General features: G+C 48.7%; 3 protein-coding genes across 5 annotated transcripts in view; 2 read left to right on the forward strand and 1 right to left on the reverse strand.

Annotated features, from left to right (window-relative positions):
- nkain4 (sodium/potassium transporting ATPase interacting 4) overlaps positions 1-1870 on the forward strand; it is a 25126-nt gene extending 23256 nt beyond the window's left edge. Inside the window, exons 6-7 of one of the 2 annotated variants that reach the window (XM_037478598.2) lie at positions 791-874; positions 1731-1870. In XM_037478598.2, coding sequence (XP_037334495.2) covers positions 791-861 — 71 coding nt within the window. In that variant the 3' untranslated portion in view covers positions 862-874; positions 1731-1870. The remainder of the gene's footprint in view (positions 1-790; positions 875-1730) is intronic. The other variant, XM_037478599.2, reaches the window with a different exon arrangement.
- Positions 1871-4312: 2442 nt separating this feature from the next.
- Positions 4313-8703, reverse strand: birc7 (baculoviral IAP repeat containing 7). The gene is made up of 7 exons (XM_037478597.2): positions 6906-8703; positions 6247-6346; positions 6080-6161; positions 5961-6006; positions 5597-5803; positions 4822-4887; positions 4313-4738 (listed from the first exon to the last, which is right to left on the reverse strand). Exons 1-7 carry the CDS (start codon positions 7396-7398, stop codon positions 4539-4541), a joined length of 1194 nt encoding a protein of 397 aa, XP_037334494.1. The 5' UTR covers positions 7399-8703; the 3' UTR covers positions 4313-4538.
- A 185-nt stretch (positions 8704-8888) lies between these two features.
- Positions 8889-14538, forward strand: LOC119222190 (YTH domain-containing family protein 1-like). Of its 2 annotated transcripts, none has more exons than XM_037478594.2 (6): positions 8889-9450; positions 10270-10294; positions 11436-11515; positions 12192-13865; positions 14006-14050; positions 14259-14538. In XM_037478594.2, the coding sequence occupies exons 1-6, from the start codon at positions 9424-9426 to the stop codon at positions 14283-14285; spliced, it is 1878 nt and encodes a 625-aa protein (XP_037334491.2). In that variant the 5' UTR covers positions 8889-9423; the 3' UTR covers positions 14286-14538. The 2 variants fall into 2 exon arrangements, with proteins under 2 accessions (XP_037334491.2, XP_037334493.2); XM_037478596.2 differs by having other exon boundaries at positions 12192-13856.
- The last annotated feature ends 12285 nt before the right edge of the window (positions 14539-26823 follow it).

The following is a 26823-nucleotide window of genomic DNA, read 5'->3' on the forward strand; positions in this document are numbered from 1 at the left end:
GTCTTCTCAAGTTTAAACCCACCCTCAACCAAACACACGTAAAGGTTTCATTGGCACAATAACACCCCATGAGAGGCTGTTTAACATCAGTGAGTTGAGGGAAGGCTGTTTAACGGCGCGAGGAGACGCAGAGACGCTGCGCAGAGGGACAGACCATGGATGGGGGGGGGGGCACAATGTTTTGCCGTCGCAATCTTGTTTATTGAACAAAGACACAGACACTAAGTAAAAACACCATGAGACATAATCCACCTCAACGTGTGGCTCAGCACGTGTTGCTATAGCGACGCAGTGTGTCTTTGGTAGTTACGGCTAGTGTTTGGCTCCAAAATATCAAATTGAATCCGACAATCCCAGGAAGCCAGGCTCAGGGTCTGCACCCCCCCCCCCCCCTATCAGTGCCCAGCAGAGCCCCTCCCATCAGGAAACAGCTGATTGGGCTTCACATCGTTTTTTGTGTTTTTTCCCTTTTTATTTCTTATTATTTTCCACTGAGTCACCTCCACTTTTGGGAACCTTCTGCCATTTGTTGGGGGGGGGGGGGGGGGGGGGGGGGGGGGGGCGCCTCCTGTCCGTGAAGTCAGTGAATTAACAGGAAGCTTTGACCTTTTGGTCTCTGTGTTGAGCTCAGATTAAACATCTCTGCATCACACGTGTCCCCCATGTCGCCTCCGTGTGAATCGTCCTCCTTTTCTCATGCATGTCTCTTCATGTCCCTCGTCTCCTTCTCTCACTGTCTGTCTTTTGAGTTACTCCATGATTCATGTGTTTGATCCTTTTTTGTTTTCAGTTGATTTTATTGGTGGATTTGAACCATCCCTCTCTACCATGTCAATGAGAAACCATCTCACCTCCTCTTGAAGCCCATGTACCCGTAAGTATGTGTGTGTCCGTGTCTCGGGTTTTAAATGTTCCCACGAGTGAATACAGGCGATGTGAGGACTCGTGAGACACAGTTGCATCGTCTTATTTTAAAGAGAGAGAAAATCCCGACTCAGATTTTGCAGATAATTTGTTGCTTTTGCATTTGTTGCTTTTGCAATTGAAACGGTGTTTCTTTAGTATTACTTCTAGATTTACTGTTTTTGATCATCTTTTTTCTACAATTGCTTCTTCTGCTGTTTAATATAATTGAAATGGTTCAAACTGACGTGTAAAACATTGAGCGAAATAGAACTTTATGAAATGAATTAGACCGCGATTTGAAATCACCTGTATTAGCATATGAGATTTTCCGCATATCACCCAATATATATATTGAATGATCCACTGGCTCGTTCCAGTATTTCTCCCAGAATGCAAGCTGTTTGAAACAAAGGGGAACCAGAAGCGACCCAGACGAGTCGCGTCTGGGGTGTGAACGTTTCTCTCTGCAACATGCTCCATCCTGTTCAGAGGGCCGTGGGGGGGAGGGGGGGGGGGGGCTCTCGTGACACAGTTCAAGTGCGTGTGTGTGTGTGTGTGTACACAGTAGAGAAAAACACACAGAAAACCTCTCAAAATGGATTTATCAATTAGGCCGTGCAGAGAAGTTAATAAGAATAAGTCTGCGGAGTCGTGTCGTAACTCTCTGCCAACATGAATATTTTATTATCTTCTTGGCAGTTTAATCAGCTCCGTCTCTAATGGGGGGAGGACGTTTCCGCCTAGCCCCCCCCCCCCCCCGACCCACAGGGAGTGATATCCAGGAGAAACTCAGGCTGACTCCCCTTTGTTTCTCCTCTCTGCAGGTCTTCGTAAATGAGGGAGGCGCGTCCGGCGGGGAGGTTACCACGGAGACAAGAGATGGCTGTTTATTGACACAAAAACGTCCCCTCGGTTCACTGGAGGGACACGGCAGACCCCCCCCCCCCCCCCCCCCGCACCTCCCACCTCCCCCACCCTCCTTCATGATTTCAACACACCGTTTACCTGGTGTGCCGCCCAAAAAAGACGACACTTCTCAGCAAGGGTCCATTGTTCACCAGGCAGCACTGACGGGTTCCTGAAAACGGAGGGGTGGGGGGTGTATGTGGGAAAGGGGGGGGGGGGGGGGTATTTACAATGCAACAAAGCCTCGTATTGTGTCTTTTCCTTTGAGTCTCTGCTGAGGTCCTCGTTGCTGTGACTGACTGTAGAGGACATGTACAGCGCATAAGGAACTACCATGTGTGTGTGTGTGTGTGTGTGTGTGTGTGTGTGTGTGTGTGTGTGTGTGTGTGTGTGTGTGTGTGGGTGGGTGGGTTCCCTCTCCTGGGGGGCTGCGGGTCACTGCTGGTTTTGGCTCCGATCTCATATTTACAGTCCTGCTTACTTTTAGGATCAGTGCGCATGAAGCAGGAGGGAAACAGCAAATGTAAATAGTGAAACCACAGGGGGGGGGGGGGTCGGGGGGGGGTCGGGGAGCTGCATGCCTGTTACTTTTCATTTTTTTGTCTTCACTGTTCAACAAGGTCTGAAGTTTCTTCTTGTTTGAGAAGACATCTTTTGTTTCCGTGGGGGGGTGGGGGGTCATTACATGTTCAAGCAAAGGTTGCACCGTGTATTTTTAACTTCTAGTAAACATCGAGTTTCTCCTGAGCTGCGGTGGGTTTGGTCTCCGGAGGTGGGGGGGGGGGGGGGGGGAGCAGCTTGGACTGATGGTTTTTAGCATGTTTTTCTTCTCTTATTTTGGGGGAAGTCACATGGTCGTCTGCTGCTCTCTGCTGTTCCATCTGCTCACCTGCAAGTCAAACACCACCCACCAGTCGTCCTTCATGACACATTATGAACACTCTCTAATAATCTGCTGATTGCACAACAGAAGCAGAGTTACAAGCACATTAATCCTAATCATTGCACATTGTGAAGCATTTATAATGACTTGTAATAATTAGTCTTCCTTTAGGACTTCCATGGTTGTAATACATTATTATCACTATTACTACAACAGTTTGAACACTCTTAGAATGGGTTATATTGGGATTACAATACGAAAGGGGAAAGAATTATTACAAACAGACAATGACCACTTTGTGAAATTAAGGAGTTTAATGCATTTGAAAAATAATGTTGACAACAATGACCTGAAATGATGAGGTATTACAACGCATGGAATTCTGAAAGCCTGTAAAACGTGTTATTAGTATTATGACAAAGCAGGATGGATACTTGCTTATTGCTATAATTATTTTGATAAGTGATCATTTTTAAGTAGGATTATAATAACAAATCATATACATGGGCTGTACAGGATGAATCTTTGCTTGGTCTCAGTTTTACTCGATTATTTTTTTTATCATGTAGGTTCCATTGACATATGAATCCACAACGTTGTCACCGCGCTATTCGCCTGATTAGAAATGATCCGCGTATCTATTTTTATTGGGGATCAAACAAGTTGTGAGCAAAGAGGTTCTTTTAATAGTCGCTGGCTGTAAACATCCTGCCGCGTGTCTGTGAAATCAGGACCAACCGACCGCCGTTTGATTGGTCAAGATGCAATAATTTAATGTCTGTATTTTTTCGTCATGATTAGAAGTTCACACACACACACACACACCCACACACACCTCACTCTCAGATGTGAGGGTTCCAAATGGGTTCCTGGTATCTGACTCGGGTCGTGACCTTTGTCAAGGGGTCCACTGAGAACCCTTTTGTGGAAGAAAGACTTCTTCGCGGACTGCTGGAAGAGGAGGCCGACCACCTCCTGGTGGAACCACCCCCCCCCCCCCCCCCCCCCCCGGAAAATTGATGTGAACCTTGACTGCAGCATGAGCCCCCCGACCCGTTTGGGTTCCAGAGGTATAACGGTGTTCATGACGGGGTTCTATGAGAGGTGGGGGAGGAGGTTCTGGGTGGAGCTTTTCACGGGTCGGTCTGGGCCACGTCAATAATATATTGATATTGTGATTTTAGAATAGAAATGTTGGTGGATTCTGTGACCCGCGTCGTCTCTGCATTGGACCGGTGTAATTAGCAGAGTTCACTATTCATTGCCTTTAAACATCCGCATCGCTGAAGATGATTATAAATCTCAACGTGTAAAGGTTCAAACACCAATCGTCAACTCTATCATTTCACCGCAAATCAGATTTTGGTCAAATTTCCCACACGGTCCTAGTTCTGGTTCTAGGTAGAACCCCTCGGACACTCTACGGTTCTAGAGAGCACCTTCTGTCTGTGAGTGGAGGCCCAGGTGTGGGCCTCATATTGTAACATAATCAGTATTAGTAGTAATTGCTACTATGTGAAACTAGTCTTCCTCAGTGCAATACAGACCCCCCTGTGAATGGAATTAGTGTGTTTTTGGGTTACCTGCTGGTCTCCACTGACATGTATTCCAACCGTTGGTTATCTTTGTATAGAAAGTGTAGAAAGTGGAAGCGGCCTTTTGTTGATTCTTCCCCCGTGTTGCCTCCATGTGACCTGATTGTGTGTAATCCTATTTATCGTGTTTGTGTAAATACGTGTCAGCTAATAAAACAACGTGACTTTTAACGCCGTCCCCGTCATGTATGAAACGCACACACACACACACACATGGACCGGTCTGATTATTTATTGGAATCGGCGCCTCAGGACATGAAGGCCCGGACGCTGCCCCTGACCACGGCTCTGCAGATGGGGCAGTGCCGCAGGCTGGCGGCGCAGTCGCCGCACACCACCAGGTGTCCGCAGGGGATGAAGACCATGGACACCAGCTTGTCCATGCACACTTTGCAGGTCCTCTCCTCCTGCAGCTGCTGCAGCAGCTCCTCGGGGCTCGGCTCCTTCGCTGTCAAACAAAAGCAACACAAGAAACCTCTTTGAGGGTCGAGTCCGCGGAGCGTCAGCGACTGCGAGGCGTTGACCTCTGACCTCTCTCTCTGACGAGTGCTTGTGTCCTCACGGTGGCAACGCTGGAGCCCTCCCTCGTCTCTGCCTCTGCAGGACGCACAAGAAGACGGGTCATCATTGCATGTGGAGGTTATTTCAAATTGGGCACATAAGATTTTCTGTAACTTTAAAAACAAATTAGCAGAAGACGTTATTGTGGTAAATGACAGTGGTCAAACATAACGATCCTTAATAACTCAAGTTACTTATCACAGATCAATGAGATTACATGAATTAATAACATGAATACAAGTGTTATAAAATACAGTACAAAAGCACCAGTAACTGAATGTACTTGAAAAGGTGCAGCGTGCAGGATTTGGTCCCTAAAAAGAAGTTAAAGAGATTCTGAGCCATGAACCTTATATATATATATAAACATATATATAATATAATATGTTTATATATATATATATAAACATATATATAATATAATATGTTTATATATATATATATAAACATATATATAATATAATATGTTTATATATATATATATATATATATATATAAAGCATTCAGGTATAACGTTATATTATTCATGTGCAGCAAAACGCTCAATATCTGCTTGCAACATGCAAACAGTCTTTTCTAAATATACTATCATCTAGAGTACTTGGTTAGGACGAGATTGTGGTTTTGGCTCAATTATATATGAATAATAAATAACCACTGAGGAGGCCGTTGCTGATGTTCGGTGGACGTGTGAATAAACCAAGGAGACGCAAACGGCTGGTCCTCCCACTTCCTGGATTATTACCGGTGGTCTGGGACCCCCCGCGGTCCTCCTGCTGCGCCTGCAGCGCGTCGGACACCAGGGCCGACACGGAGGTGTAGTGCTGCCCCGTCAGGAGGAACTTGGTCTGGACCAAGCTCTCCACCAAGGCCGCCTCGAAGCCCATCTGCAGCACCGTCTGCACCACGGGAGAGAGCATGGCCGAGGAGGCCGCCAGACCGCCCACCACGCCTGGGGGAGGGGAAGGAAAGGGGGGGGTGTAGACGGGAAAAGCCAACTTAGTATTGAGTGTTCATTTTCAGCGTCCTCCCAGGGAGCCTCTGGGATCTTCTGGTTCTTCATGTCTGGCAGCGCCTCCCGGAGGAATCAAGGTGCTCGTGTGACGTACCGTTTCTGGACCCCCCGTCTCTGCCCGCGGAGCTCTGCGACCCGCCCTGGGGGAGAGAAGCACAACGTCATATTTCTGAATCCCGGCCCGGGGGGGGTGGGGGTGTGACGGCTCCTTACCACGGTGTCTCCCAGGTGGAAGTGAGAGTCCTGCACGTTGCTGATGTAGTCCTGGCCTCTCTCCTGGATCAGAAACTCACATCTGACAACAACACAGAGAGTCTGAAGAGTCCTACGAAGGGTGAACGCTAAACACACACACACACACACACCCACAACCGCATTACCGTGGAAACCACCTGGCGTGCTCCTGCCAGGGGTCGTCCCCCGGCTCCCAGTTCCTCAGCCCCCCGTCGCAGTGGAAGCATTTGACGTTGTCTCCGTGGCCTGTCAGGGTGGACATCGTTATGATCACATTATTTTTTTATTTGATTATTATTTTTACTACTACTAGTAGGACTCCATTTTCTGTCCATCCTCCCCGGTTCTGATGCCATGCTGTGAATCGCACGGACTGTAAAAGATATTTAGACATGCAAATGAACTGAACTAAATTCAAGTTTTTGACAGAAACTGAAACAAAAAATCCCACTTTTAAAGACATAAGAATCCCTCCATAAGGTCAAACAGGGAATCAGCACCGTGCACAAACAACCCCCCCCCCCCTCCCATCACACACCACTTTATTTATCTGCATTATGCTGTACGTGTGTTGCCTGAAGCTGTTGAACTTCTCTAGCAGCCCCAGTGTTGTCCAGGTGGTTCTGTCCACAACACCATGACTCAGCAGGACAATTGTCCCATGAACCCTCTCACAAAGAGGGGTCACCGCTGGGGTCAGGGCCCACCGACGGACAGAAACACACACTCACACTCAAAAAAAGTCGCTCGGTATTTAAGAGAATGCAGAAGGAGGGTGGCAGATTTAAAGTGAGACAATGTGCACCTGTGTAGAAAAATCCCGCCCGCGCGAGAACATCTGGCTGGACCACGGCCTCGGCGGGCCAGTTGTGGAAGGTGGTGACCCGGGAGTCCTCGGCCTCCAGCTGCGGGTACACGGCCTGCCCGGGCGCGCCCTGCTCCTCCATGGTCATCCTCTGCAGCTGGCTCAACAGCTGGCCGTCCACTGAGTCCGAGGAGCCCGCCGGGAGCGGCACGTTGCCCGCGGCGCGGCCCAGCGCGAACTCGCAGTCGGGGAAGTGCCTGCGGTGCTCCGCGGCGGGTCGGTCCCCACGCACCCAGCACCTCAAGACCCCCCCGCAGCAGAAGCACTGAACCGTGTCCCCGGGGCCCAGTAAGAAGAAGCCCGCCTCGGCCAGCTCCCCTGGCGCGACGGGCGCGTCCGCGGGCCAGCGCTCAAAAGTTCGGAGTCTCTCGCCTTCGCCCCGCATCCGAGGCGCCTCCGGGGCGCGCGGCGCGGTTCCCCTGTCGTCCGTCATGCTGTGGCGCGCAGCTGCTGCTCCTCGTCGTCGTCGTCGTCCTGTGCCGCTCGTCTCCGTTGCGGTCCATAGTGGAGCGCGCACTGACGGGGGGAGCGCGGCGCTGGGGCTGAAATAACGCGGCGGGCTGCGCCGCGGCCTGCGGGGAGACGGCTTTTCCAGAACGTGTCTCGCCCGTCGATCCTCTAATGGGTGAAAAGCCGAAGCGACGCTCCGCCTCTTCGGACAAAACAAAAGAATCACTGTGGCCCCGTAACCACACGCGGGATATTAGATGCATGGGGAACGTTTAACCTTTGACCCTGGCAGAGTAAAGGAGCTTAACGAAGGTCTAAATGCTTCAGGAAAGAAAATGCCATTGACATTTTAAGGTGTTACAAGGACAGACGAGACCTTTTTTTCTGCGAGCTAAAGGTGTTATTAATAAGTCATAGAGGGTCTGCTGGATGTCTCTCCCTCTTTGCTCTTGAATTTGTGCGACAATAAGTTACGGTTACAGACCACGACACGTTTGATCATTTGATCATTTGATTAAAATACTCTGATAAGGCGTTGGTGAAATAATCACAGTCTTTCTTAGTGGTTTTGACCTTTGACAGGTTTCGGGCGGTGGTTGGTGCAGCGTGGTCGCCCCCTGGTGGTAATAGGGGGTCATTACCACGTGACCACAGTTTAAAAACTCTGGTCACCGTGAGTTAATCTGCAAACACTGATGTCCAACAGTCCTGCGTTCGATCTAAGAAGCGCGTGCACGCGTATCTCAGCGGGGGTCACTCACCTTCCAAAAAAGTGCACGTTTATAAACCAATTACGGAATTTGTATTTGATTTAACACGTTTACCGAGTTTTTTTTCTCAGTTTGAGACATTTATTACATTCCAGTTAAAGTCTGACATGAACACAAAACTATATTCGATCTAAACCACACAACAACAACAACACACACAGTCTGCTGATCGCCCTCTTTTACAAAAACAGCACAGCACGTCAGAAGTAAAGAGTAAATGTATACCCTAAATGTGACCCTGTTCTGTTCTTTATATGTATTTGTATATATTTATTTCGAATAATGACTTAGTACCTCACAAATATGATCGTATCATCGTTAATATATTGACATATAGATATGTATATTATTATCATAAATATGAGACAATAACTTTATAATTATCAAAATATTCAGTCAAATTCACGAGATAGCTAGTCACTGTGAGGAGATTTGAAGTAATAATTATGTGTTACATTTAGATAGTCATGTGTATCTGATACTAGTGGTATCTGATTCGGAGTCACATCTATGACATTTTAAATCTTCTCATAGTGTCGACTCACGGAATCTTTTTTTTTTCTTTCCCCACATTGTCATTAATGTCCTTCCGTATTGATGAAACGGATATGAATCTATTATTACCGCGTTAAACCGTAAAAAGAGAACGCCGCCCCCCCCCCCCCGCGCGGAGAGCGTCAGGCACTGCAGCGGCGGCTCGGGGCCCGGATGAGGGCGGCCATTGGGGAAGCGTGCAGGGCTCTAACGTGACCGAGCAGCGCCGTATCTCCCTCTCTCTGGAATAATAAAGGCAAAGTGAAAAAAAGGCAAACCGAGGTCCGGAAATAACCAGAGCTCCGGAAGAAAAAAGGGTCCAACCGGCAACACGTGACGTGGAAAACCAGGATTTTCTTCCTTTTCGGTGGTCGTTCGGAGCTCCAGAGTCCTGAAGTGTGGAAGTTACGGTGCAACACAGCGGAAAATAACACTCAGCTGAGCCCGCTTACAACCGCTAGCACCCCTCTCCCTCCCCACCACACGAAGGCGCGCACGCACCCACACACACACACACACCCTCCCCCCAACACACGCTGAGCGGCGCAGCTAGCCGACATAAGCTAGCAGTAACTGAGCTGTGTGAACTGGCTTTTTTTCTACTTCTTTTCTTTTTTTTCTCTCTCAAATCACGGGGCCTTGAAAAAAAATCCAGTCACAAGCTCAGGCTCTTGTGAGAATCCAGGGACTTTGCTTAATGAATTATGTCTGCCACAAGCTTTGACCCTCAGGTAGGATTTGTTCCTCGCCCGTAACACAGCTTCGCGAGCTAACGTTAGCTCAACCCCGCTAACGGTTAAACGATGTTCTTGGTATTGGGCTACGGCTATTTCTCGGAAGCGCTAGCTAGCCGCTGACGTTAGCCGGGTGCATGTAGCTAGCTAGCACGGCTACATTCCGGCCAGTGGTTGAACGTTTTTAAGGGTGGTTTAATGGGAATGGCGCTTCAGTTAAGCGTTAGCATGCTGACCGGTGTATACGCATCTAACTGATATTATACAACGTAGATTGGAAGAAAAACCGCTAGCCACCAATGGCGGAGTACGTGAAAGCTAACGTTACAATAAGTATCACTAAGATTCAAGCTAACTTACTCGGGGCATCTCAAGTTTTGTGTTAACTTTACATTGACGGTGGTGCAAACACCCGCATTGTTTCTAACGGGACTTTAAACGTACTCGGGATAATAAGTCAAACTAAGTTGCAAGCTGGTTGTACGCTATTTGGGGTTATAAAGCCAATTTAGGAGGGCTAGCCACGTTAGCATGCTAAGTTGCGCTTGCGTTAGCTCAAGTTACACACCAAATAAATGACGCTTAACGATTGCAGCCAGCTGGATTCAAACACCGCTTTTCTGAGTATAGCCACGTTAGGTAGTCGTGTTGCATTGCCTCTCACCAGGAAGTAGTAGTGTTGTGACCGTTAAATTAGTAACACTAAAAGGCTGCAATCAATCATATCTGTGTGTGAAATCCCCCCCCCCAATCAGCTATAAAATAACCGTGTCCATCTCCTTTTTCATCCCCTTTCATGCCACAACGTGGGTGCAGAGATCAAAGGGGCAAGCATCTAAAGGTGAGTCGTGGCCTCGCAAAGCACTGGATTGGTTTTGTTTGTGCCCGTTCATTCTGGACTAACTCCGCTTCTATGATTCACACTATCCGGCTACACGGCGTATTAGGAGCATAATACAAACACCCAGGGATCCAGGCATCGTTTACTGTCATTATGCGACACAGGGACAAGCAGAACATTGTCCACCTTCCAGTTGTGCATTTGATAATAGAGGGACATATATGTGCACGTAAGCAGGAAGGTGCTGCAGTGTGGAGATCACGTGTTACGTTACTTTTACTGTCATGTCATGCACAGCTTAGTATGATATAAATAATATTAATAAGGAAACACATGGCAGTACCACGTCCACCGTGCCATTAAACACCCAGCCGGCCTGTGTGTGATTTTAGTTCCTTTGTTTGCTGATAGTAGCCACGATCGTGTCCACGATGCACAGCAGGTTCAACCTGCAGCTTTTATGTGGTTGGAAGTTGCATAGAATCACCTTGTGTCTTTTGGGTATCACACACTAGACACCTGAAAGAAGAGATTGTAGTCTGCTTGGGACAATCCACCCGTCCTCATTCGTGGGAATATTTAAATCATATTCCTAAATGACTCAATCGCTGTCGCACATTAAGTAGTCCTCCTTTTTGTCACTTGTAATCCCGAGTGATGTGATGTGCTGGAAAATGTTGACATAAATGAGCAGAATGTTTGCCTGCACATGCGGATTCATTCATGGCTGTCAGTTCCTCCTTCGCGTTCCGACGGTGTTGGTACGGCCTTGTAATGGCATTTTTGTTTTTAATGATATTCTAGTCGACTTTGAGTTACTGCAGGAGGAGGTGGAGGGACAGGCTGGCAAGAGGTCACAGGGCTGATTCACCTCCAGGATTGGCTCAGCTAGACACGGCTCAGGGATTTAAGAAAAAGGCTTTTGGGGAGGAACACAAGCACGCACTAGTGGACAGGCGGGCTATAATTCTATGTTCCCGAATCGATTATATCATTCGAGAGATAATATTGTCAAGTCTTTATCTTTAAGTGTTGTGTGTGCTGTGTTGGAGCTCAGCAGATTTAAATATGCATTTTTTTTGTTTAACTTATTAACTTGTGTATTTAAATGTACGTTAATCCAACCTGTGTATTGTTGCAGTGCAAAATGGTTCGCTGCATCAGAAGGAGACGGTCCATGACAACGACTTTGAGCCTTACCTCACCGGTCAATCCACTCAGGTACGGCTCAGGTCACACGTCAGCTGACGCAACGGCTCTCACACAAGGGCCGTTCTATCATTTGTTTGTGAACAGTTAACGTGTTTCATGTTAAAATGGGCTTTACTAGAATGTATTTTAAAGGGTTAATTTAGTTCTCTAAATAAATATGAGCGCTGACATCCTCATCAATAATTAGATATAATATACTATAAAACACACTAAATGCTTCTGAACTTATTTCAGTTTTTTTTTAATGAGTCTTCAAATTTTATGACATAACCCTAAATAAAATGTAATATTTAAGTTTCTTAGACTGCAGTGAAAATGTTATTTTTGAAGGAGCAAAACACAAACAAATTAAAGCAAAAATGTTCTGATGCAGAAATAAATTGATTACATCCATCTTTTTTTCTGTTCATTTTGACTTTCTGACTTCACAACGCTCCAGATGTTTGATGCAAACCCTTTTTTAAATCATCCAACTGATCGGTTAATCATTACAAAACTACTGCTATGTTTAAAACATAAAACATTTAAGATGTGGTTATTACAACACAAATGTGTACAAACATGATTGTGAGATAATATTTGATAATAAGTTGACTACCAAAACTAAAATATTTCTTGTGTAACAGTTTTATTTAAATCACATAGATTGAATCAATCTGTCACTGTTCTGACCTTCTTTCACCAGAACAACAGCTACCAGTCCATCACCGACCCCTACCTGTCCAGCTACTACGCCCCCTCCATTGGATTTCCGTATCCCCTCAGCGAGGCCCCCTGGTCCACCGGCGGGGACCCCCCTATTCCATACCTAACCCCCTACGGACCCTTGAGTAATGGAGACCATCACTTCATGCCGGACACGGTGTTCGGGCAGCCGGGGGGGCTGGGGTCCAGCATCTACCCCCACCGGTTTAACTTTTTCCCCGAAAACCCCGCCTTCTCTGCCTGGGGCACGAGCGGCTCCCAGGGCCAGCAGACTCAAAGTTCGGCCTACGGCGGCAGCTACAGCTACCCCCCCAGCTCCCTGGGGGGCACCCTGGTGCCTGATGGTCAGACGGGCTTTCACAGCGACACCCTCAACAAGGCCCCCGGCATGAACAGCCTGGAGCAGGGCATGGTGGGCTTGAAGATCGGGGGGGACGTCGGCGGCCAGTGCTCGGGGGTCAAGGCCGTGGGATCGGTGATCGGGGGGCCGGTGGTGGCGGCCGTGGGGAACGGAGCCACGCCCATCGGAATGCCGCCGCCCAAACCCACCTCCTGGGCGGCCATCGCCAGCAAGCCCGCCAAGCCGCAGCAGCTGAAGGCCAAGCTGAAGCCCGGGATGTCCAACCTGGGGGGGGCTCTCCCCCCGCCTCCCATCAAACACAACATGAACATCGGCACCTGGGACAAAGGCCCTGTGACGAAAGTAGCCACAGCTCCGATGCAGCACCAGCAGCCCCTGGGCCTGCCCCCCCACGGCATGCCCCCCCAAGGCCACATGCAGCAGGGACCCATGCACCCCCCGCCCCCCCAGTCTATGGTGCAGCCCCAGATGCAGCCCATGGCCTTACAGACGCACCACCACCAACACCAGCACCATCAGCCGCCGCCTCAGCCCTACCAAAACCACAGCCAGCCCCCGCAACCCCAGACCCGCTGGGTGGCCCCTCGTAATCGCAACCAGGGCTACGGCCAGGGGGGCTACGGCCAGGGGGGCCCCGGCCACGACGGCGGAGGCGTGATGGGCATGATGGGCGGCGGCAACTGCGGCCCTCCGCCGTGCGCGGGGGGGGGCCCGGTGCCCGGCGGGGAGTCCCATCCGGTGCTGGACAAGCTGCGCGCCGCCCACGCCTACAACCCCAAGGACTTTGAATGGAACCTGAAGAACGGACGCGTTTTCATCATCAAGAGCTACTCCGAGGACGACATCCACCGCTCCATCAAATACTCCATCTGGTGCAGCACGGAGCACGGCAACAAGCGGCTGGACTCGGCCTTCCGGGCCATGAGCGCCAAGGGCCCCGTGTACCTCCTCTTCAGCGTCAACGGCAGCGGGCACTTCTGCGGCGTGGCGGAGATGCGCTCGCCGGTGGACTACGGCACCAGCGCCGGGGTCTGGGCGCAGGACAAGTGGAAGGGCAAGTTCGACGTGGACTGGCTGTTCGTCAAAGACGTGCCCAACAGCCAGCTGCGCCACATCCGCCTGGAGAACAACGACAACAAGCCGGTGACCAACTCCCGCGACACCCAGGAGGTCCCTCTGGAGAAGGCCAAGCAGGTGCTGAAGATCATCGCCACCTACAAACACACCACCTCCATCTTCGATGACTTCTCCCATTACGAGAAGAGGCAGGAGGAGGAAGAGGAGGTGTGCAAGGTGGGCACAGTGCTCACTGTGTTGCCTAAACTATACCAAAAATACACACAGGCACCATTAAACCTCTCTGAGGCCTGTTGCTGTTTGCTTGTGACCGCGAAGCTGATTGTTGTTTTTGTCTGTTTGCTCCTTTTCGACAGACCTTTGAACCTTCTCCGATACCCAACCGCTCTCGGTTGGATCAGGTAAAGAATCCCTTTATTCTAATAGTGATAATAACAAGTAGTGTTTTCTTGTTGGTGTCTCCTCTGCTGTTGAGGGCTTCATTCTGATGATCCTCATGTGTTCCATCCAGTGAAGACGACATTTCCTGATGATCGATCCCTTTGAACCTTGTTATTTTGTATGATATTTAGAGGTCTCACGTTGTTTTTTTGTTTCCCCCCCCACCAGGAGCGCCAAAACCGGAGTAAACAATAGAAGACATTATCCTTGGCTTGATCAACAGTTACAGACTAGGACTTTTGATTTAAGAGACAGAAGAATATGAAAATGCAAAGTCCTTCATTTTTTTCTTCCTATTTAATCCTGGTCAATCTGCCATTGTCGAGACTTGTTTGCTTTTTAATTATTTCTTTTCGGCCCCATGTACCTCCCACCTCTCGTGCAGGGATAACAAGTTAATTAATGTTTCACCTCGCCATCACCACGCTCTTTAATTATCGTCTTCTTTTTTTAAAGAATATTCTTCGTCCCGTTCCATCGTGTACTCTTTTCTCACCAGACGCCCCCGTCCCTCCCCCCCCCCGTCCCCCCCACTGCCACCCCACCTCCTTCCAATTGAATCAGGGTAGAACTGCAACGCGGAGGAATGAAAAACAAAAAAAACACAAATCTGCCACTTTATATTTCAGTACAATCAGGATGGGACATGTCCTGCCCGGTGTGTCTGCCAGGGGGCGACCTCGCTTCAGAGGTTTGACTGTGCCAACCGGGTCGGAGGACGTTAATACAACTCAATGTTTTATCTATTTTTCATTCAGATCAACAAAAATCTCTATTTTTTTGGCTTACTACTGACAATTTTCATTTCAGAAACCCGTTTTCTGGAGCCTTAATGTTTTTTTTTTTGTTTTTTGTTGTTTTTTTCTAATCATTGGTGACTTCTCAAAAGAACTGCTCAAACAGTGACACTGCTGGAGAAATCAGGGATAGTGTGAAGTCACACAGGACTCGAGACATTTCCGAGGAGGAGACGCAATGGCCTCTGGAAAAAATAAATAAATAAATGGATGGATGTGTCCTCCACAACCAGAACTCTCACCGTTTCAAGTCAACAAATTGTACTATTGATCTTTCCCCCTGCTTGGGTTGCTTTGTCTTCGTGGGGTCTTTTGTATGTTTCATGGGGACATTCTGTGTTCATAACCCAGTCTGAGACACTTGCATCCACCATTTGTTGTTTTATAATCAGAATTATGTAATAATGTAACTGCTAGATTGAATTAATTACTTATTTCATGTTCCACAAAATGGGGGAGGGGGGGGGGGGGGGGGGTTTATCACATATTTCTGTCCATTCACCATCATCCTGTCTTAATCCTGTCTTTGTTTTTGTTTTCCCTCAAATATTTTTTTGCAAAGTCTATCATGTTGGTCGTAATGTTGAGCTTTAACGTAGAAGCCTATATATTCATGGAGAAAGCCTAAAAAATATGTATAACCTAAAAATTAATGTAACTGATTTACTATCGAGTAAGAAAAAAGATTAAGACTGAAATGTGGTTTCTGAGTGTTTTTTGGTTGCTTAAAACAAATCGTTTGTTCTCGACTGAAACCCTGAAAAATTCCGGAGTTTATTTGTGAGTCCTCGAGTGCTACTGGTGTGTGAGGGCGGGGGGGAAAGAAGAAAGATGTCTAGTTACCCCCCACATGGGGAAAAAGGAAAGTGTGTGTGTGTGTGTGTGTGTCCTCTAACAGGATTCCTCTCCATCCTTTTAATTTGCGGCTCCACTAATTTCCCCCCCCCCCCCCTCCCTGTGTGGGAGCCTGACAGGAAGGTGTGTGTGTGGGATCATAACTTAACGTCTCGAGGAAGGTCTTCGTCTCACTGCCACAAAACGGATGACTGACGTGTGATATTAAGAAGGCGTGTGTTCTCTTCTGAGGGGGCGTGGCTTGTTCTAATTACGCTTCCTGGTTTTCCTTGGTGGGGAGAAACCCAACCCGCTGTCCACTGATCTGGTGGCTTCTCTGTCCACCTGCAGTGACCTGACGCGATACAGGACGCTCTGCGGACGCTTGGATGTCCCCCAAAGGTTCTGGAGCTGGACGGGTTGCATCCTGTCTTTTGTTGTTGTTTTTGTTGCTACAGTTGGCTTTACTGTGTCGTAAGTGCTCTTATGAAGGCAGAGATGTGTCTCCACAGGTCCAACAGAGGACATGATCACATGATAAATACCGTAGATGGAAGTCTACGGTATTTAGAGTATTGGAACAGAAAATGGGAGTCCTAAAATAAGAGTTTGATCAGTGTTTTAAGTGGAAAAGCTTTGGGTTCAAATCCATGTACCTAGTTTTCATAATCACCAGATGCTCTCCACACTTTCTGCTTCACGCACACAAAAAAAGCATTTCATCCACTTTTTCTTTGTGATGGTTCCCAGGAGCTCTCCGTGGTGCTGATGGGGGCGATTCTCCAATGCGGTGCAGCTAAGTGATCTTATGTGAGAACGCTTTAAGCCCCTTTTCAGTGGGATGAGAGCTACACGCTAACGTTAGTCCAACGTTGTCCCGTGTTGGAATGATCTCCGCTTCAAATAACCACAAGAGAATCACAAGCAGGACATGGTGACGCTTACACTTTTATTTGTTGTCAACGTTACAAAACATTTTCAAACACACAAAATAACACAACAAATCACACTCTGGCTCTCTGCTGCCCTGCAACGATGGACCACATGACCACAGGCATTTTATATATTTACCTTATTTGTATTGTTTGTTTATTAAATGTTTTTATTCTTTTGGGGACCAGATTTAGCTTAATATATCGGATCAGATATGAAGACGAATAAAAAGGTTCTACGAGTATAAAACGTACAATGCACAAGTAAAGCTTCTGCTATCTTCTATTCATGGTTTACCTGGTGCTCTTTCCTGCTCGAGTGAAGACTAAAAGCTTTTGGTGGACTTCATCACCGTGTGGAGACCCTCGGCCTTCACCCAGCCCCGCTCCGGACCTGCGTCACCGCGGAGACGCCTGCAGGTGGCGCCACATCCCGTTTAAGTGTCGGCGCGTTCCCTCCTGTCGGACTAAACCGCTGCGGACGTCGTCGGTGTTTTCGGGCCCGAGCTGCGCGCTGCTGGGTCCGGTACCCCGAAGCAGAACATCTCACACCGGCGCTAAAAGACGGTGACGGAGAGAAAGGCGGCGCGGTGGAGGCGGAGGTTTCCATCACCGGACACGGCCGCGTTTAGTCTGATCTTCAATTATAAATATAGGTTATTATTTACACGTTAAGCCCATATTTAAATTAATTTAGCGCAATGTCTCACAATACAGACGTTTTACTAATGACGTAGCTTTATTTATAAGCTTTCATTTTATAAAACGAATAAATACATTCATATAAAATGTAGTTAAAGCAAATGACTCCCAGCTGATGTTTAGTAGATGTTCGTCGCTGACCCCACATGGCGAACGGCCAATTGTTTGAATTAAAAGATTATAGCGTTATAATTCATTATTACACCAATGTAAACGTTCGCCACGTTTTCCCTGCTGTAACCACATATCGAACTACGCATTGCGCCCGCCGAGTCAAAGCAACGTGCACACGCACGCACGCGCTGATACATATTTACTTGCGCAGGTGCACCCTCGCGTACAGTGGCGTGACAGCGCGCCGCTCCGTCCCGTTGCTGCGGCGCGTTTCTGCCGCCGAGGGGTCAGAGCGCGTAAACGCGAAGGAAGCCACGCACCCGGGGCACGACGGGACGAGGACGCGCACGAGGAGGCCGTGGTGTGGGTTCCTCTCTTGGCATTCACCGCGTGCCTTAATTGTATGGACATTAAATCAAGGTCCGCTGTGAACACGCAGAGGGACAACCCGGGAGGAAGTCTCGTCCTCGCGCCCCGCATGGGCGGAATGAACTTCCGCGAGCTCAGTACCCCCCGCCCCCCACGCACCGCAGGACTAGTGTTTGAGCCTCCGTCACGCGCACGCACACGCACACACCGCATGTAGGACAGTCCAATCTAAAGCCGATTTACAGCTCACGCCAGCAATAACGCGCGCGCTTTTCCTGCGCCTCTTTTGGATTCCAAATTCCAAGCAAAGAAACATTGAATCACTGCGCCACAGCTCGGTGTTTGACCCCCCCCCCCCCCCCCCCCGTGGCTTTTACGCATCTCCTGGCACAAAATGACAGCTGAAGCTACACAAGTGCCCTCGCTTTAGTCCGCTCGATTTACAACATCAGAACCCCCCCCCCCCCCCCCACACACACACACACACATACACACACACACAGCGGAAACAGAAGAAAGCAGCACTATTTCTTCTGGAGTCTTACATCCCGCTGCGGAGAGCGTCGCTGTATCTTCCATTAAAACTTGGGAGCAGCTTCCACGATCAACGCAACGCCCCCGGACCACAAGCCGCGCGGAGCAGGAGAGAAAAGATGCTCTCGTGTCCTTCTTCACGCGAGGAGAAAGGAGAGAGGAGCACAAGGAGCATAAGGAGTCCGTGTCGCGTGTCGCCACGGCTCGTTTAGTCGGGGAGGGGGGGGGGCGCTTCTCGCTCTTCAGAAAGGTCCCCATCTCCAGCAGGAGTCAGCCGGTTCGTGTCTTTTTAATCTGACCCATTTCAGGCACAATCCAGCCCTGGATGCGTACCCCCTCTCCCTCGCTCTCTCCCCCCTCTCTCTCTCTCGGGCTGTGTGATCCACTGTCTCCCGGATTAGAGCGCCTCTCTCTTCCCAACCTAGACTATCGCGAGTCTCTGCTGATTGGGTTTCGGCGCAAAAGGATTACATGGTCGCGCGATGACGTCATGCCAAGCCCCCCCTCCCTCCCTTCCCCCCTCGCTCTCTACATTAAAACCAAATCCTCATCAGCCCCAAATGTCCTTGAAACCACTGGGCCTGACTTTCTGCAGCGCGTCATGCACAGAGGCCAGAATGCTGTTTTTAGGAGTACGAACACACACACACACACACACACACGCGCGCGCGCGCACGCACACACACACGCGCACACACACACGAGCATTTAATGCAATGTCGCGCGCTAAAGAAGATAGAATTGCATGGCAGTGTCCTCCGTACATGTGAAGGGGTTTTTATCCTCAACGCAGGTGCACCTTCCAGGGCCTGAATGCTGCTGCACGGAAGCTGCAGGCTGGTTGTTTAAAAAAAGAAGAAAAAAAAAAAAGTGCACGAGCTCAACACTTTGTGATCTCATCCAAAAAATAAACGAAACGCACATCCTTTTTTTGCCAAGGCGTAATGGACGGAATCTACTTAACGAATGAACCCGTTATTGGCTCATGAAAGGCGTGTTAACCCTTTCACTGCATACCGCGAGGAGGTTCTTTCTGGTTTTTAGGACACGGAACTGATCCCGGATCCGTCGTGACGGTGCTTCTGGGCCCGTGGTCCCGGGCGGTCTGGAATCATATCAAGAGGTGCATCGCTGCATCTTTTGCATGAACGACGAAGAGAGATACATATTATTCAAATAGTGCATTTTTGTAATGTTAAGATCTATGATGTGTCCATTGTGAATGCACCACTGTCAGCTCTCAGAGGAGAAGATTTGATTCGTTATTATAAATACAGCAGGTCCGATGTTGACCTATATCTTAAATATGTAGCATTCCAATGGTTCTCATTCGGAGGCAGATGCTTCCCTGTCGAGGTTCACATGTCTACATTTTAGAATGATAATTATTATTTAAAATAGTTACAAAGCGTAATTTAGTTCTGTTTATTTCAAAGATGTGTTTAAAAGTTGACCCAGATGTGGCCCAGATCGTTCAACCTGTCTGCTATTTACAGAGCAGTCACGTGTTTAAACGCATGTTCTATAAACAATCCTGCAGGATTATATGGATTTCTGTCCCGGGAGAAAATGTCACTGGATTTTAGTTCCCCCTCAAATGCCCCCCCCCCCCCCCCCCCGTACAGCTCGCGTCCACCTCCCACTGTTGGCTGAACAAAGAGATGGAGATGAGGGACCGCGAAGCGCTGCCCTTCACACTCTCGATGACTGAGCCTAAAGAACCGCAAATGCTCGCGTTTTTTTCTTCAAACAAATGTAATTATGAACTATTTCCACGTGCGCGTCTATTCTCTCTCTCTCTCTCTCTCCCTCTCTCTCTCTCCTCTTTGAGCCTCCGTCTCAATCTACGCCTCAAAACGAGCTCCCCGGCATTTACACGAGTGCAAGTCAATTTGACCGATGCGACTCATCGCTCGGGCCCGTAATGGTCGGATTAGTTCGACCTTTCGCCCCGAAAAAAAACCCCACCGAGAAACGCGAGGAGGAAAAAGTGTAGTAACCTCGCGTGCACGACAACGCGTCCTCGAGTCCGAATGCAGCCCGTGCCGATACATCCACGCGATCCTTTGTTGCGTCTCCACCCGCGGATCCTCCATCAGCAGGCCTCCATCTGCAGCGGCAAACAGGCGACTTGTTTCTGTTTAGTGGGAACGGCGTCTCCAACGTGCACGACGCGGCGCGGGGAGAGAGAGAGAGAGAGGGAGAGAGAGAGAGAGAGCGCCCAGGTTGTGAGTTACATTGCGGTTGGCTTTTTTCCCCTCCTTCCTCCTCTTCTCTTCCTTCTTCCTCCCTCGCCTCTCTCGCTGCAGAGCGCGGCCTCCGCGTCCTCAGCTGAATGGAGGGGGGAGTTGTCCCCGTGCATCACAATGACATTCGGGCCCCCATTGAATTCAGCCACTGTCTAACGGTCTTTGGACAGCAAATGCACCCCCCATCGGGGGGTCGCAACACCCTCCCCAATCCCATCACGCTGCCCGCCACAAAAGCCCCAACAAAAGAGAGAGGAGAGTCGGCCCCAGTGGTGCGAGTTGCGGCCCCCGGACTTTTTGAGGTACGCAAAAAGGGGGATTTGAATTACATTTAGGGACGTGCCGCGGTGGAGTTTAACGTCGAGATAAACATTGCGAATTTCCAAGAGCAGAGGAAGAATATTTGTGTGTTTTAAAGGCTCGAGTCCTCATCTTCAAATATATCGGGAAAAGCTGCGGGTCGTTGCAGTGCTGGTTTTTTTTCTGATGAACGCGCCATGTGCGCCGCGTTTGGCGCAGTAAAAATATGGCGCATCGTCAGCGCACAACAGAGCAAACGGAGCAGAACCTCGATGTCCGACCAACGAGGTTCGGTCCGAAAAAAACAAACTGAAAATATTGCGGAATATTGTAAGTATGCGGACAACACGTTTAAATAAAATTATACTATTATAAATGACTTCTAAGACAATGGAAACATATGTGCCCCCCCCCCCCCCACAAAAATAAATAAATAAATAACGTAGTTCACCTGTAACGAACAGGCGAATTATTCCCTTTTGTTGAAATAATTGATCGCATTGGAGCACAGTCCACATAAGATATGAAAATAATAATAATAATAATAATCACAATAATAAACGGTGGACATTGTTGCAGAAATGGTCCCGCGGTGGAGAGACAACTTTCCCAGGGAAATCAGACCGATTTCCGAAATGCGGTTGAAGGCCCGAATAAGCACAGCTGGGCATCTGCTCCTGGGCCCATTCATATGGGGGGGGGGGGGGGGCGGGGGTCAGCGGCGCGCTATAAGCTCGTTATGCAGATACACAACTCAGTTTATAACCCCCCCGCCCCCTCCAGCCCCATCTCAACGCATTGCCTGCGTCACGTGATCAGACCTCTTTTCTCGGATTGATGAAATATTTTGGACGTTCGTTCTGTCGTTTTGACATTTACTCAATTCTTGTATTTAATTGTAAGTGGCATTTTTTTTATTTTGTGCTGTAGAATTTCTTGTTCTTTAGCTTCTTTTTTAAACCAGTTACTTCCAGCTGGCCCGAGATTCTCCAAACGAGTGAGAAAAAAACCCCAAAGGTGTTGGTAAGATTTTCTCAATTGGTGAAAATCTCTCCTTCAAACAATGACAGAAGTTTATCGAAGAGGGAACAAAACCAATCAGCGGTGTTTTTTGTTGTTGTTTGTTTCTTCTCCCTAAACCTCCCACACTTTATACTACCGGCACTGCTACTTGTTTTGAGAGGCATATAAAGAGGTGTAATTTTGCAAACATTTCTTAAGTGCAGAGAGCCAGAAGGACCCACCGGTATTGTCCTGGGAGAGAAAGAGAAACACGTCGACAAAGGAATCCATTGTTCCTGGCGAACAATTCAAGGGGCCTAGTAAGCTGTCCTCCACGATCAGGCAGCCGGCCGCTGATTTCAATGCAAGGGGCCCCTCCAAGGAGGAATGGTAATATATGGCAAGATATAACAAACAGCAGCCTATATGCAACCATGCAGGTCTGCTGCACACACACACACACAGCACACACACACAGCACACGCACAAGGGGGGGGGGGGGGGGGGGGGGTTTGAGGGAAACTTTCTGGACGCATTACACCTGCTCTCAGGATTCATCCCACTTGGATAAATTGGTCCACGTGTTTACAGATGAGCTCGTATCGATGCAGAAATATACCCATGCAGAAATGTAATTTCCCCCGTACACACTCAATGTTCTCTCTCTGTACATTAATAATAACTGAAATTAAATATTCTTCTACTATTACTAAAATTGTTCACGTTAGAAAATAGGATGATAAATAATAAAGTCAAGCTGTAACACTTCTCCACAAAGTCAAGGTTAGGACTCCTTTTATTTTAAATTTGTATGTTTATTATTTCAAATTGGTTTTAATCCACTGATATATTTTTTAATTCCTGTGCTGTAATTTAATTAAATTTGATTCTCATCCTAGCTCCTAACAAGCAATAAAACATGAATTATTTTACACACACATACGCACAAACACACAAACATATCCGCACAAAAAAAGACCAAATGCAAAAGTGCAAATGCGGGCGAGAGTGTGTAACGGAATCAAAGATGCACTCAAAACCCGTTTGAGCGTCGAGGAAGAATCCCAAAGAACCGAAATCCTGAATGTCACCTGTCATCATATCGCAGTGAGCGAAAAGGCCCAGAGACGGATGTCACTGGTGTGTCTCTGCAACCATAACACACACACACACACACACGAATTGTAAAAAAAAACAAAAGCATAATCCCCCGAAATCATTCTGTACACACGACTCAATTCCTCATTTTGGTTCATTAAATCATCTTTATTTTATCGACGGGTGGCCTCTGCAGTTGGTGGAGCCACTTGAGCTCCTGTGATGAATGTCACTGTGAGCTGCGTGCATCGATCTGTTCGTGACGCGTCTGGTTTCTCCTGCTCCTCCAGTCTCCGTTGAACTCCTTGCTCGTGCACACATTTCATTTGAATGTGCACGGGCGCATCCAATAAGCCTTTAATCGAGATGCATATACACCTCTCCTCGAATGATTGGAATGAATTTCGCACGGATTGATGTGCACGTGGTGCAGAACCGACCCGATGCGACTGTCTGACCGCACGTCCGTGTGGACACCTCCGTGTCTGTCGGCTTCGTGCACGTCGTCACGGGCGTGCACGTCGTCTGAGGAGGCTGCAGAGGAAGTGGACTCTTGAAAAGGACTCAGTGAACAGCAAGCCCCGTCTGCTCCTCCACACTCGAATCCAATGAGGTGACAGAAGAAGTACATTTTCCTGCTGCATGTCAGCAGATGCCGTGGAAACAAAAGGCGCACGTTTGACCTCTGCTCAAAGCGCTGCTCTTCCGGATGCTCATTCATGCTCAGCTCGTGCTGTTTTATAAGTGCACGTGGAGCCCTGCTTTTATTGTTTTTCACCCTCTCTGGCGCACACGCGCAACAATTCAGTCACACGTCACATTCTCAGCGCCCGGGCACCTCCACGCCCTCCGTTTACACACCTAAGATTAATGGCGCCAGCGGGACATTTCGTCCTGCGAAATATTGGACATTTAAACACAAAAAAAGTAAAAATCTTTCGAGGATTTTTGTATGGATTCATATAATTAATATCTCCATTTTATTTTGAAAATCTGTCTCAATCTCTGGCTGACATATATTTTGTGATTTGCTGGATGTGTAACAAAATATTAAAGAAATATATGCTCCTCTCAGGCTACAGCCTCACCCCGCTGACCTCTCCCATCCCCCCAGTTTCCCTTCCTGCAGATCGGTGAGGCCCAAGTCGAGAGGAGCAGCACAGGTTTTGCATACAGCTGTATTCAAGTCCACTGAAGGGCGTTATGGAAATCTGAGATCATTTAACACTAAAATGTGTGCGTGTGTTTAGGCTTCACGGTCAAGATGGCAGATATTTTAGATTTTAACACTGAAATTCAGATGCGAGGATGGGGGGGCTTGGTGTGTGGGGGTGGCGGTCCAGATGCTAAAGGGTGTTGATGCAGGAGATGCTTCCAGAGGCCTTGAGATGAAGATGTTTCTTGGAGCCTTCCTCCTCAATTAATTAGAGAAATAAAACTTTAAAAGCTTTTGTCACTTTAAATACAAGAAAACAGGGCCCCTTTTTCCCTCCTGAACATTTCTATAAATTCTTAATTCCACGAATTACGAACAATGAGATAAGGTCGATGAGGTCACACACACACACCAAGGTTACAGGCCACACTGTGTGTCCTTCTGTGATGACGTGGCCCTGGTATTGGTATAGTGGTCAGTGTGGAGTATTTGTTCAGTCCACCCCCCCCCCCCCCCCTCCTCCCCCATAGGAAGATTAGGGATGATTGGGTTTATTGAGCAGTTCACCGGCGCCTCTCTTCTTTGCATCTTTCTTCCCAAACCGTCGCTGAAATGAATTTGACAGTGAAGGGCCAATTATGTACATAAATGCAAGGGCCCCGCTGCCTGCCGTGGAGTGAAGGAGACGGGCAGGCGAGGGAGGAGAGAAGGAGAGAAGGAGATAAGGTGACAGAATATCTTGAGGGGTTAGCGAGCCGGTCTCGGGGATGATTTGCCTCGAGAATCTGCTGTCGGTTATTTTTCCCGAGCCTTTTCCCGTCAATAAAACACGGCTGTTGAAGCATCGATGAGCGATAAAAAGGTTACGCGTGTGTGTGTGTGTCTGTTTTTCTTTTCTTTTTTCTACCGACTGGCCTGTCGTATCTAATCGGCATCTCGTGTGATGGACTGATTCAACGGTTTATTAACTCTATCTGCCTTTAAATGCATTGGACTATTGAGCTATGTGTGTATTTACATCTGCATGTAAAGCCACTGTGTGTGTGTGGGTTAGGGTTAGGGAAATCACGAGTCGGAAGCCTCCGTTTCTAATTCCCTTTTTATTCCGCTCGACCCTTTTCTCTTTTTATGTACTCATCTTAGATAAAAAAAGGTGTCAAATCATCTAAATCATTCCCTGGCTATTATATCCAATTAATGCCTCCTCATGGTGTTTTATTGTGCTATAAACTGCTATTGCTTGTGGTTCAGTAGACAAACACAATGCGGGTCTGTGTGCCGCCTGCCACCGGGGGCTGGCTGTGGCTGCGCTGGGGAGGGACGGAGGGGGACTTGGCCGCTGCCCACGGGGCCCCGGCCACTCTAAATCAGTTAGTTTTGGAGGAGATCCTAGTCGGCTTTTTAAGAGGGTCCATTATAGGCTTGTTAATGCCTCAGCCGAGGGGGAAACACTAGTAACCGCACTCAATTTTCCATGCAGTCGGTCTCCTTCACACTCCTGCGCACACGCGTGCACACACACACACACACACACACACACACGTGCACGCTCGCCCGCTCCCTTCCCCCTGAGATGTGCGCGCCCCCCCCCCCGCATGTGTCCGTCGCTTCGTGCGTTTCACGTGTTCCGGCCTTCGCTGAAAGTAACACAATATCACAAAGTCTCCCCATTTGTGCCGCTGCGTGTCTGAGTGCAGCTCTGGCCGTGTGTGTGTGTGAGTGAGTGTGTGAAATGTGTTAAGTAGATTGAGGGCTGCTTTTGAAGATGTATTTCGGAGCCTGCAGGGGGATTCAGCTGTGTGTTATTGCATATTTAGGACAGTGTGCGAGGGTCCTCTGAAGGAGGATGTGTGTGTGAAATTGTAATTCACACCATCAGCGCGTACAGCGGCGAGAAGAGAAACCCCGCGAGCGGTTTTCGTCTCCCAGCGGGTCCTCTTGTCACGCCGAGCTCCGGGGACGCTAGCTAGCTGCAAAAGAACTCAAAAGGAGCAACTGCTTGTTTCCTTCGCTAGGTCCTACTTCCTACTTCGTCTTCCCTCCCCTCGCTTTGTGCTACGTGGGTTTTTCCTCCTCTGCCCAAGTGGTCACGGCGGCTTTGTTCCGTGTAGGCCGCCCCCGATGTCGCCACACCTGAGGCGCAAGCTAATGTCCCCCCCATCCCCCCCCCCCCCCCTCCCGCCTCCGCATTCTAAACCGTCGTCAAGGAAAAAGGTGCCTCTCGGTTGTCCTGGAAACCGTTGCCTCCCAGCATGCTCTCTGTGAGTGACAAGGGTAAGGTGTGACAGAGCGGGAGCTTTGTGCTAACGGACATCTCGCGAGCTGGAAGAGCTCCAGAGACTCCTGGGGGCCCCTCGCGTGCGTCCTCGTCGTCTGACTAGAAACCGCCAGGTTCTGCTCTCAGGCCGGTCCGGTCCGAGCCGAGAGGCCGCCGTCTTTGAACGTTCTCGGCGAGAGAAGACGTCCAAAGTTCCTGACGTATGCATCATTTCGCCGTTGAGAGGAGTGAGCGGGATTAAGTGGCGCCCATGATTGGTTGCAGCAGTGGCCGCCTGCGTTCATCGCGCCCCCCCTCACCCCCCCTCTGTGCCGAGACGCTCAGAGAGAGAGTGGCACTTCTGCCATTGTTTACACTGTTAGCATGGT

The sequence above is a fragment of the Pungitius pungitius genome, chromosome 1 (genome assembly GCF_949316345.1).
Source record: "Pungitius pungitius chromosome 1, fPunPun2.1, whole genome shotgun sequence".
In the NCBI taxonomy this organism is placed as follows: Eukaryota; Metazoa; Chordata; class Actinopteri; order Perciformes; family Gasterosteidae; genus Pungitius; species Pungitius pungitius.

Coding starts and splice junctions, on each gene's coding strand:
- birc7 (XM_037478597.2), bottom strand. CDS start 7,398: ATGACGGACGACAGGGGAACCGCGCCGCGCGCCCCGGAGGCGCCTCGG. Junction 6,347..6,905: donor GGCGGGATTTTTCTACACAG/GTGCACATTGTC, acceptor CCACCCTGACAG/GCCACGGAGACAACGTCAAA. Junction 4,739..4,821: donor AGCACTCGTCAGAGAGAGAG/GTCAGAGGTCAA, acceptor TTTGTTTGACAG/CGAAGGAGCCGAGCCCCGAG.
- LOC119222190 (XM_037478594.2), top strand. CDS start 9,424: ATGTCTGCCACAAGCTTTGACCCTCAG. Junction 9,451..10,269: donor CCACAAGCTTTGACCCTCAG/GTAGGATTTGTT, acceptor ACGTGGGTGCAG/AGATCAAAGGGGCAAGCATC. Junction 11,516..12,191: donor TCACCGGTCAATCCACTCAG/GTACGGCTCAGG, acceptor TTCTTTCACCAG/AACAACAGCTACCAGTCCAT.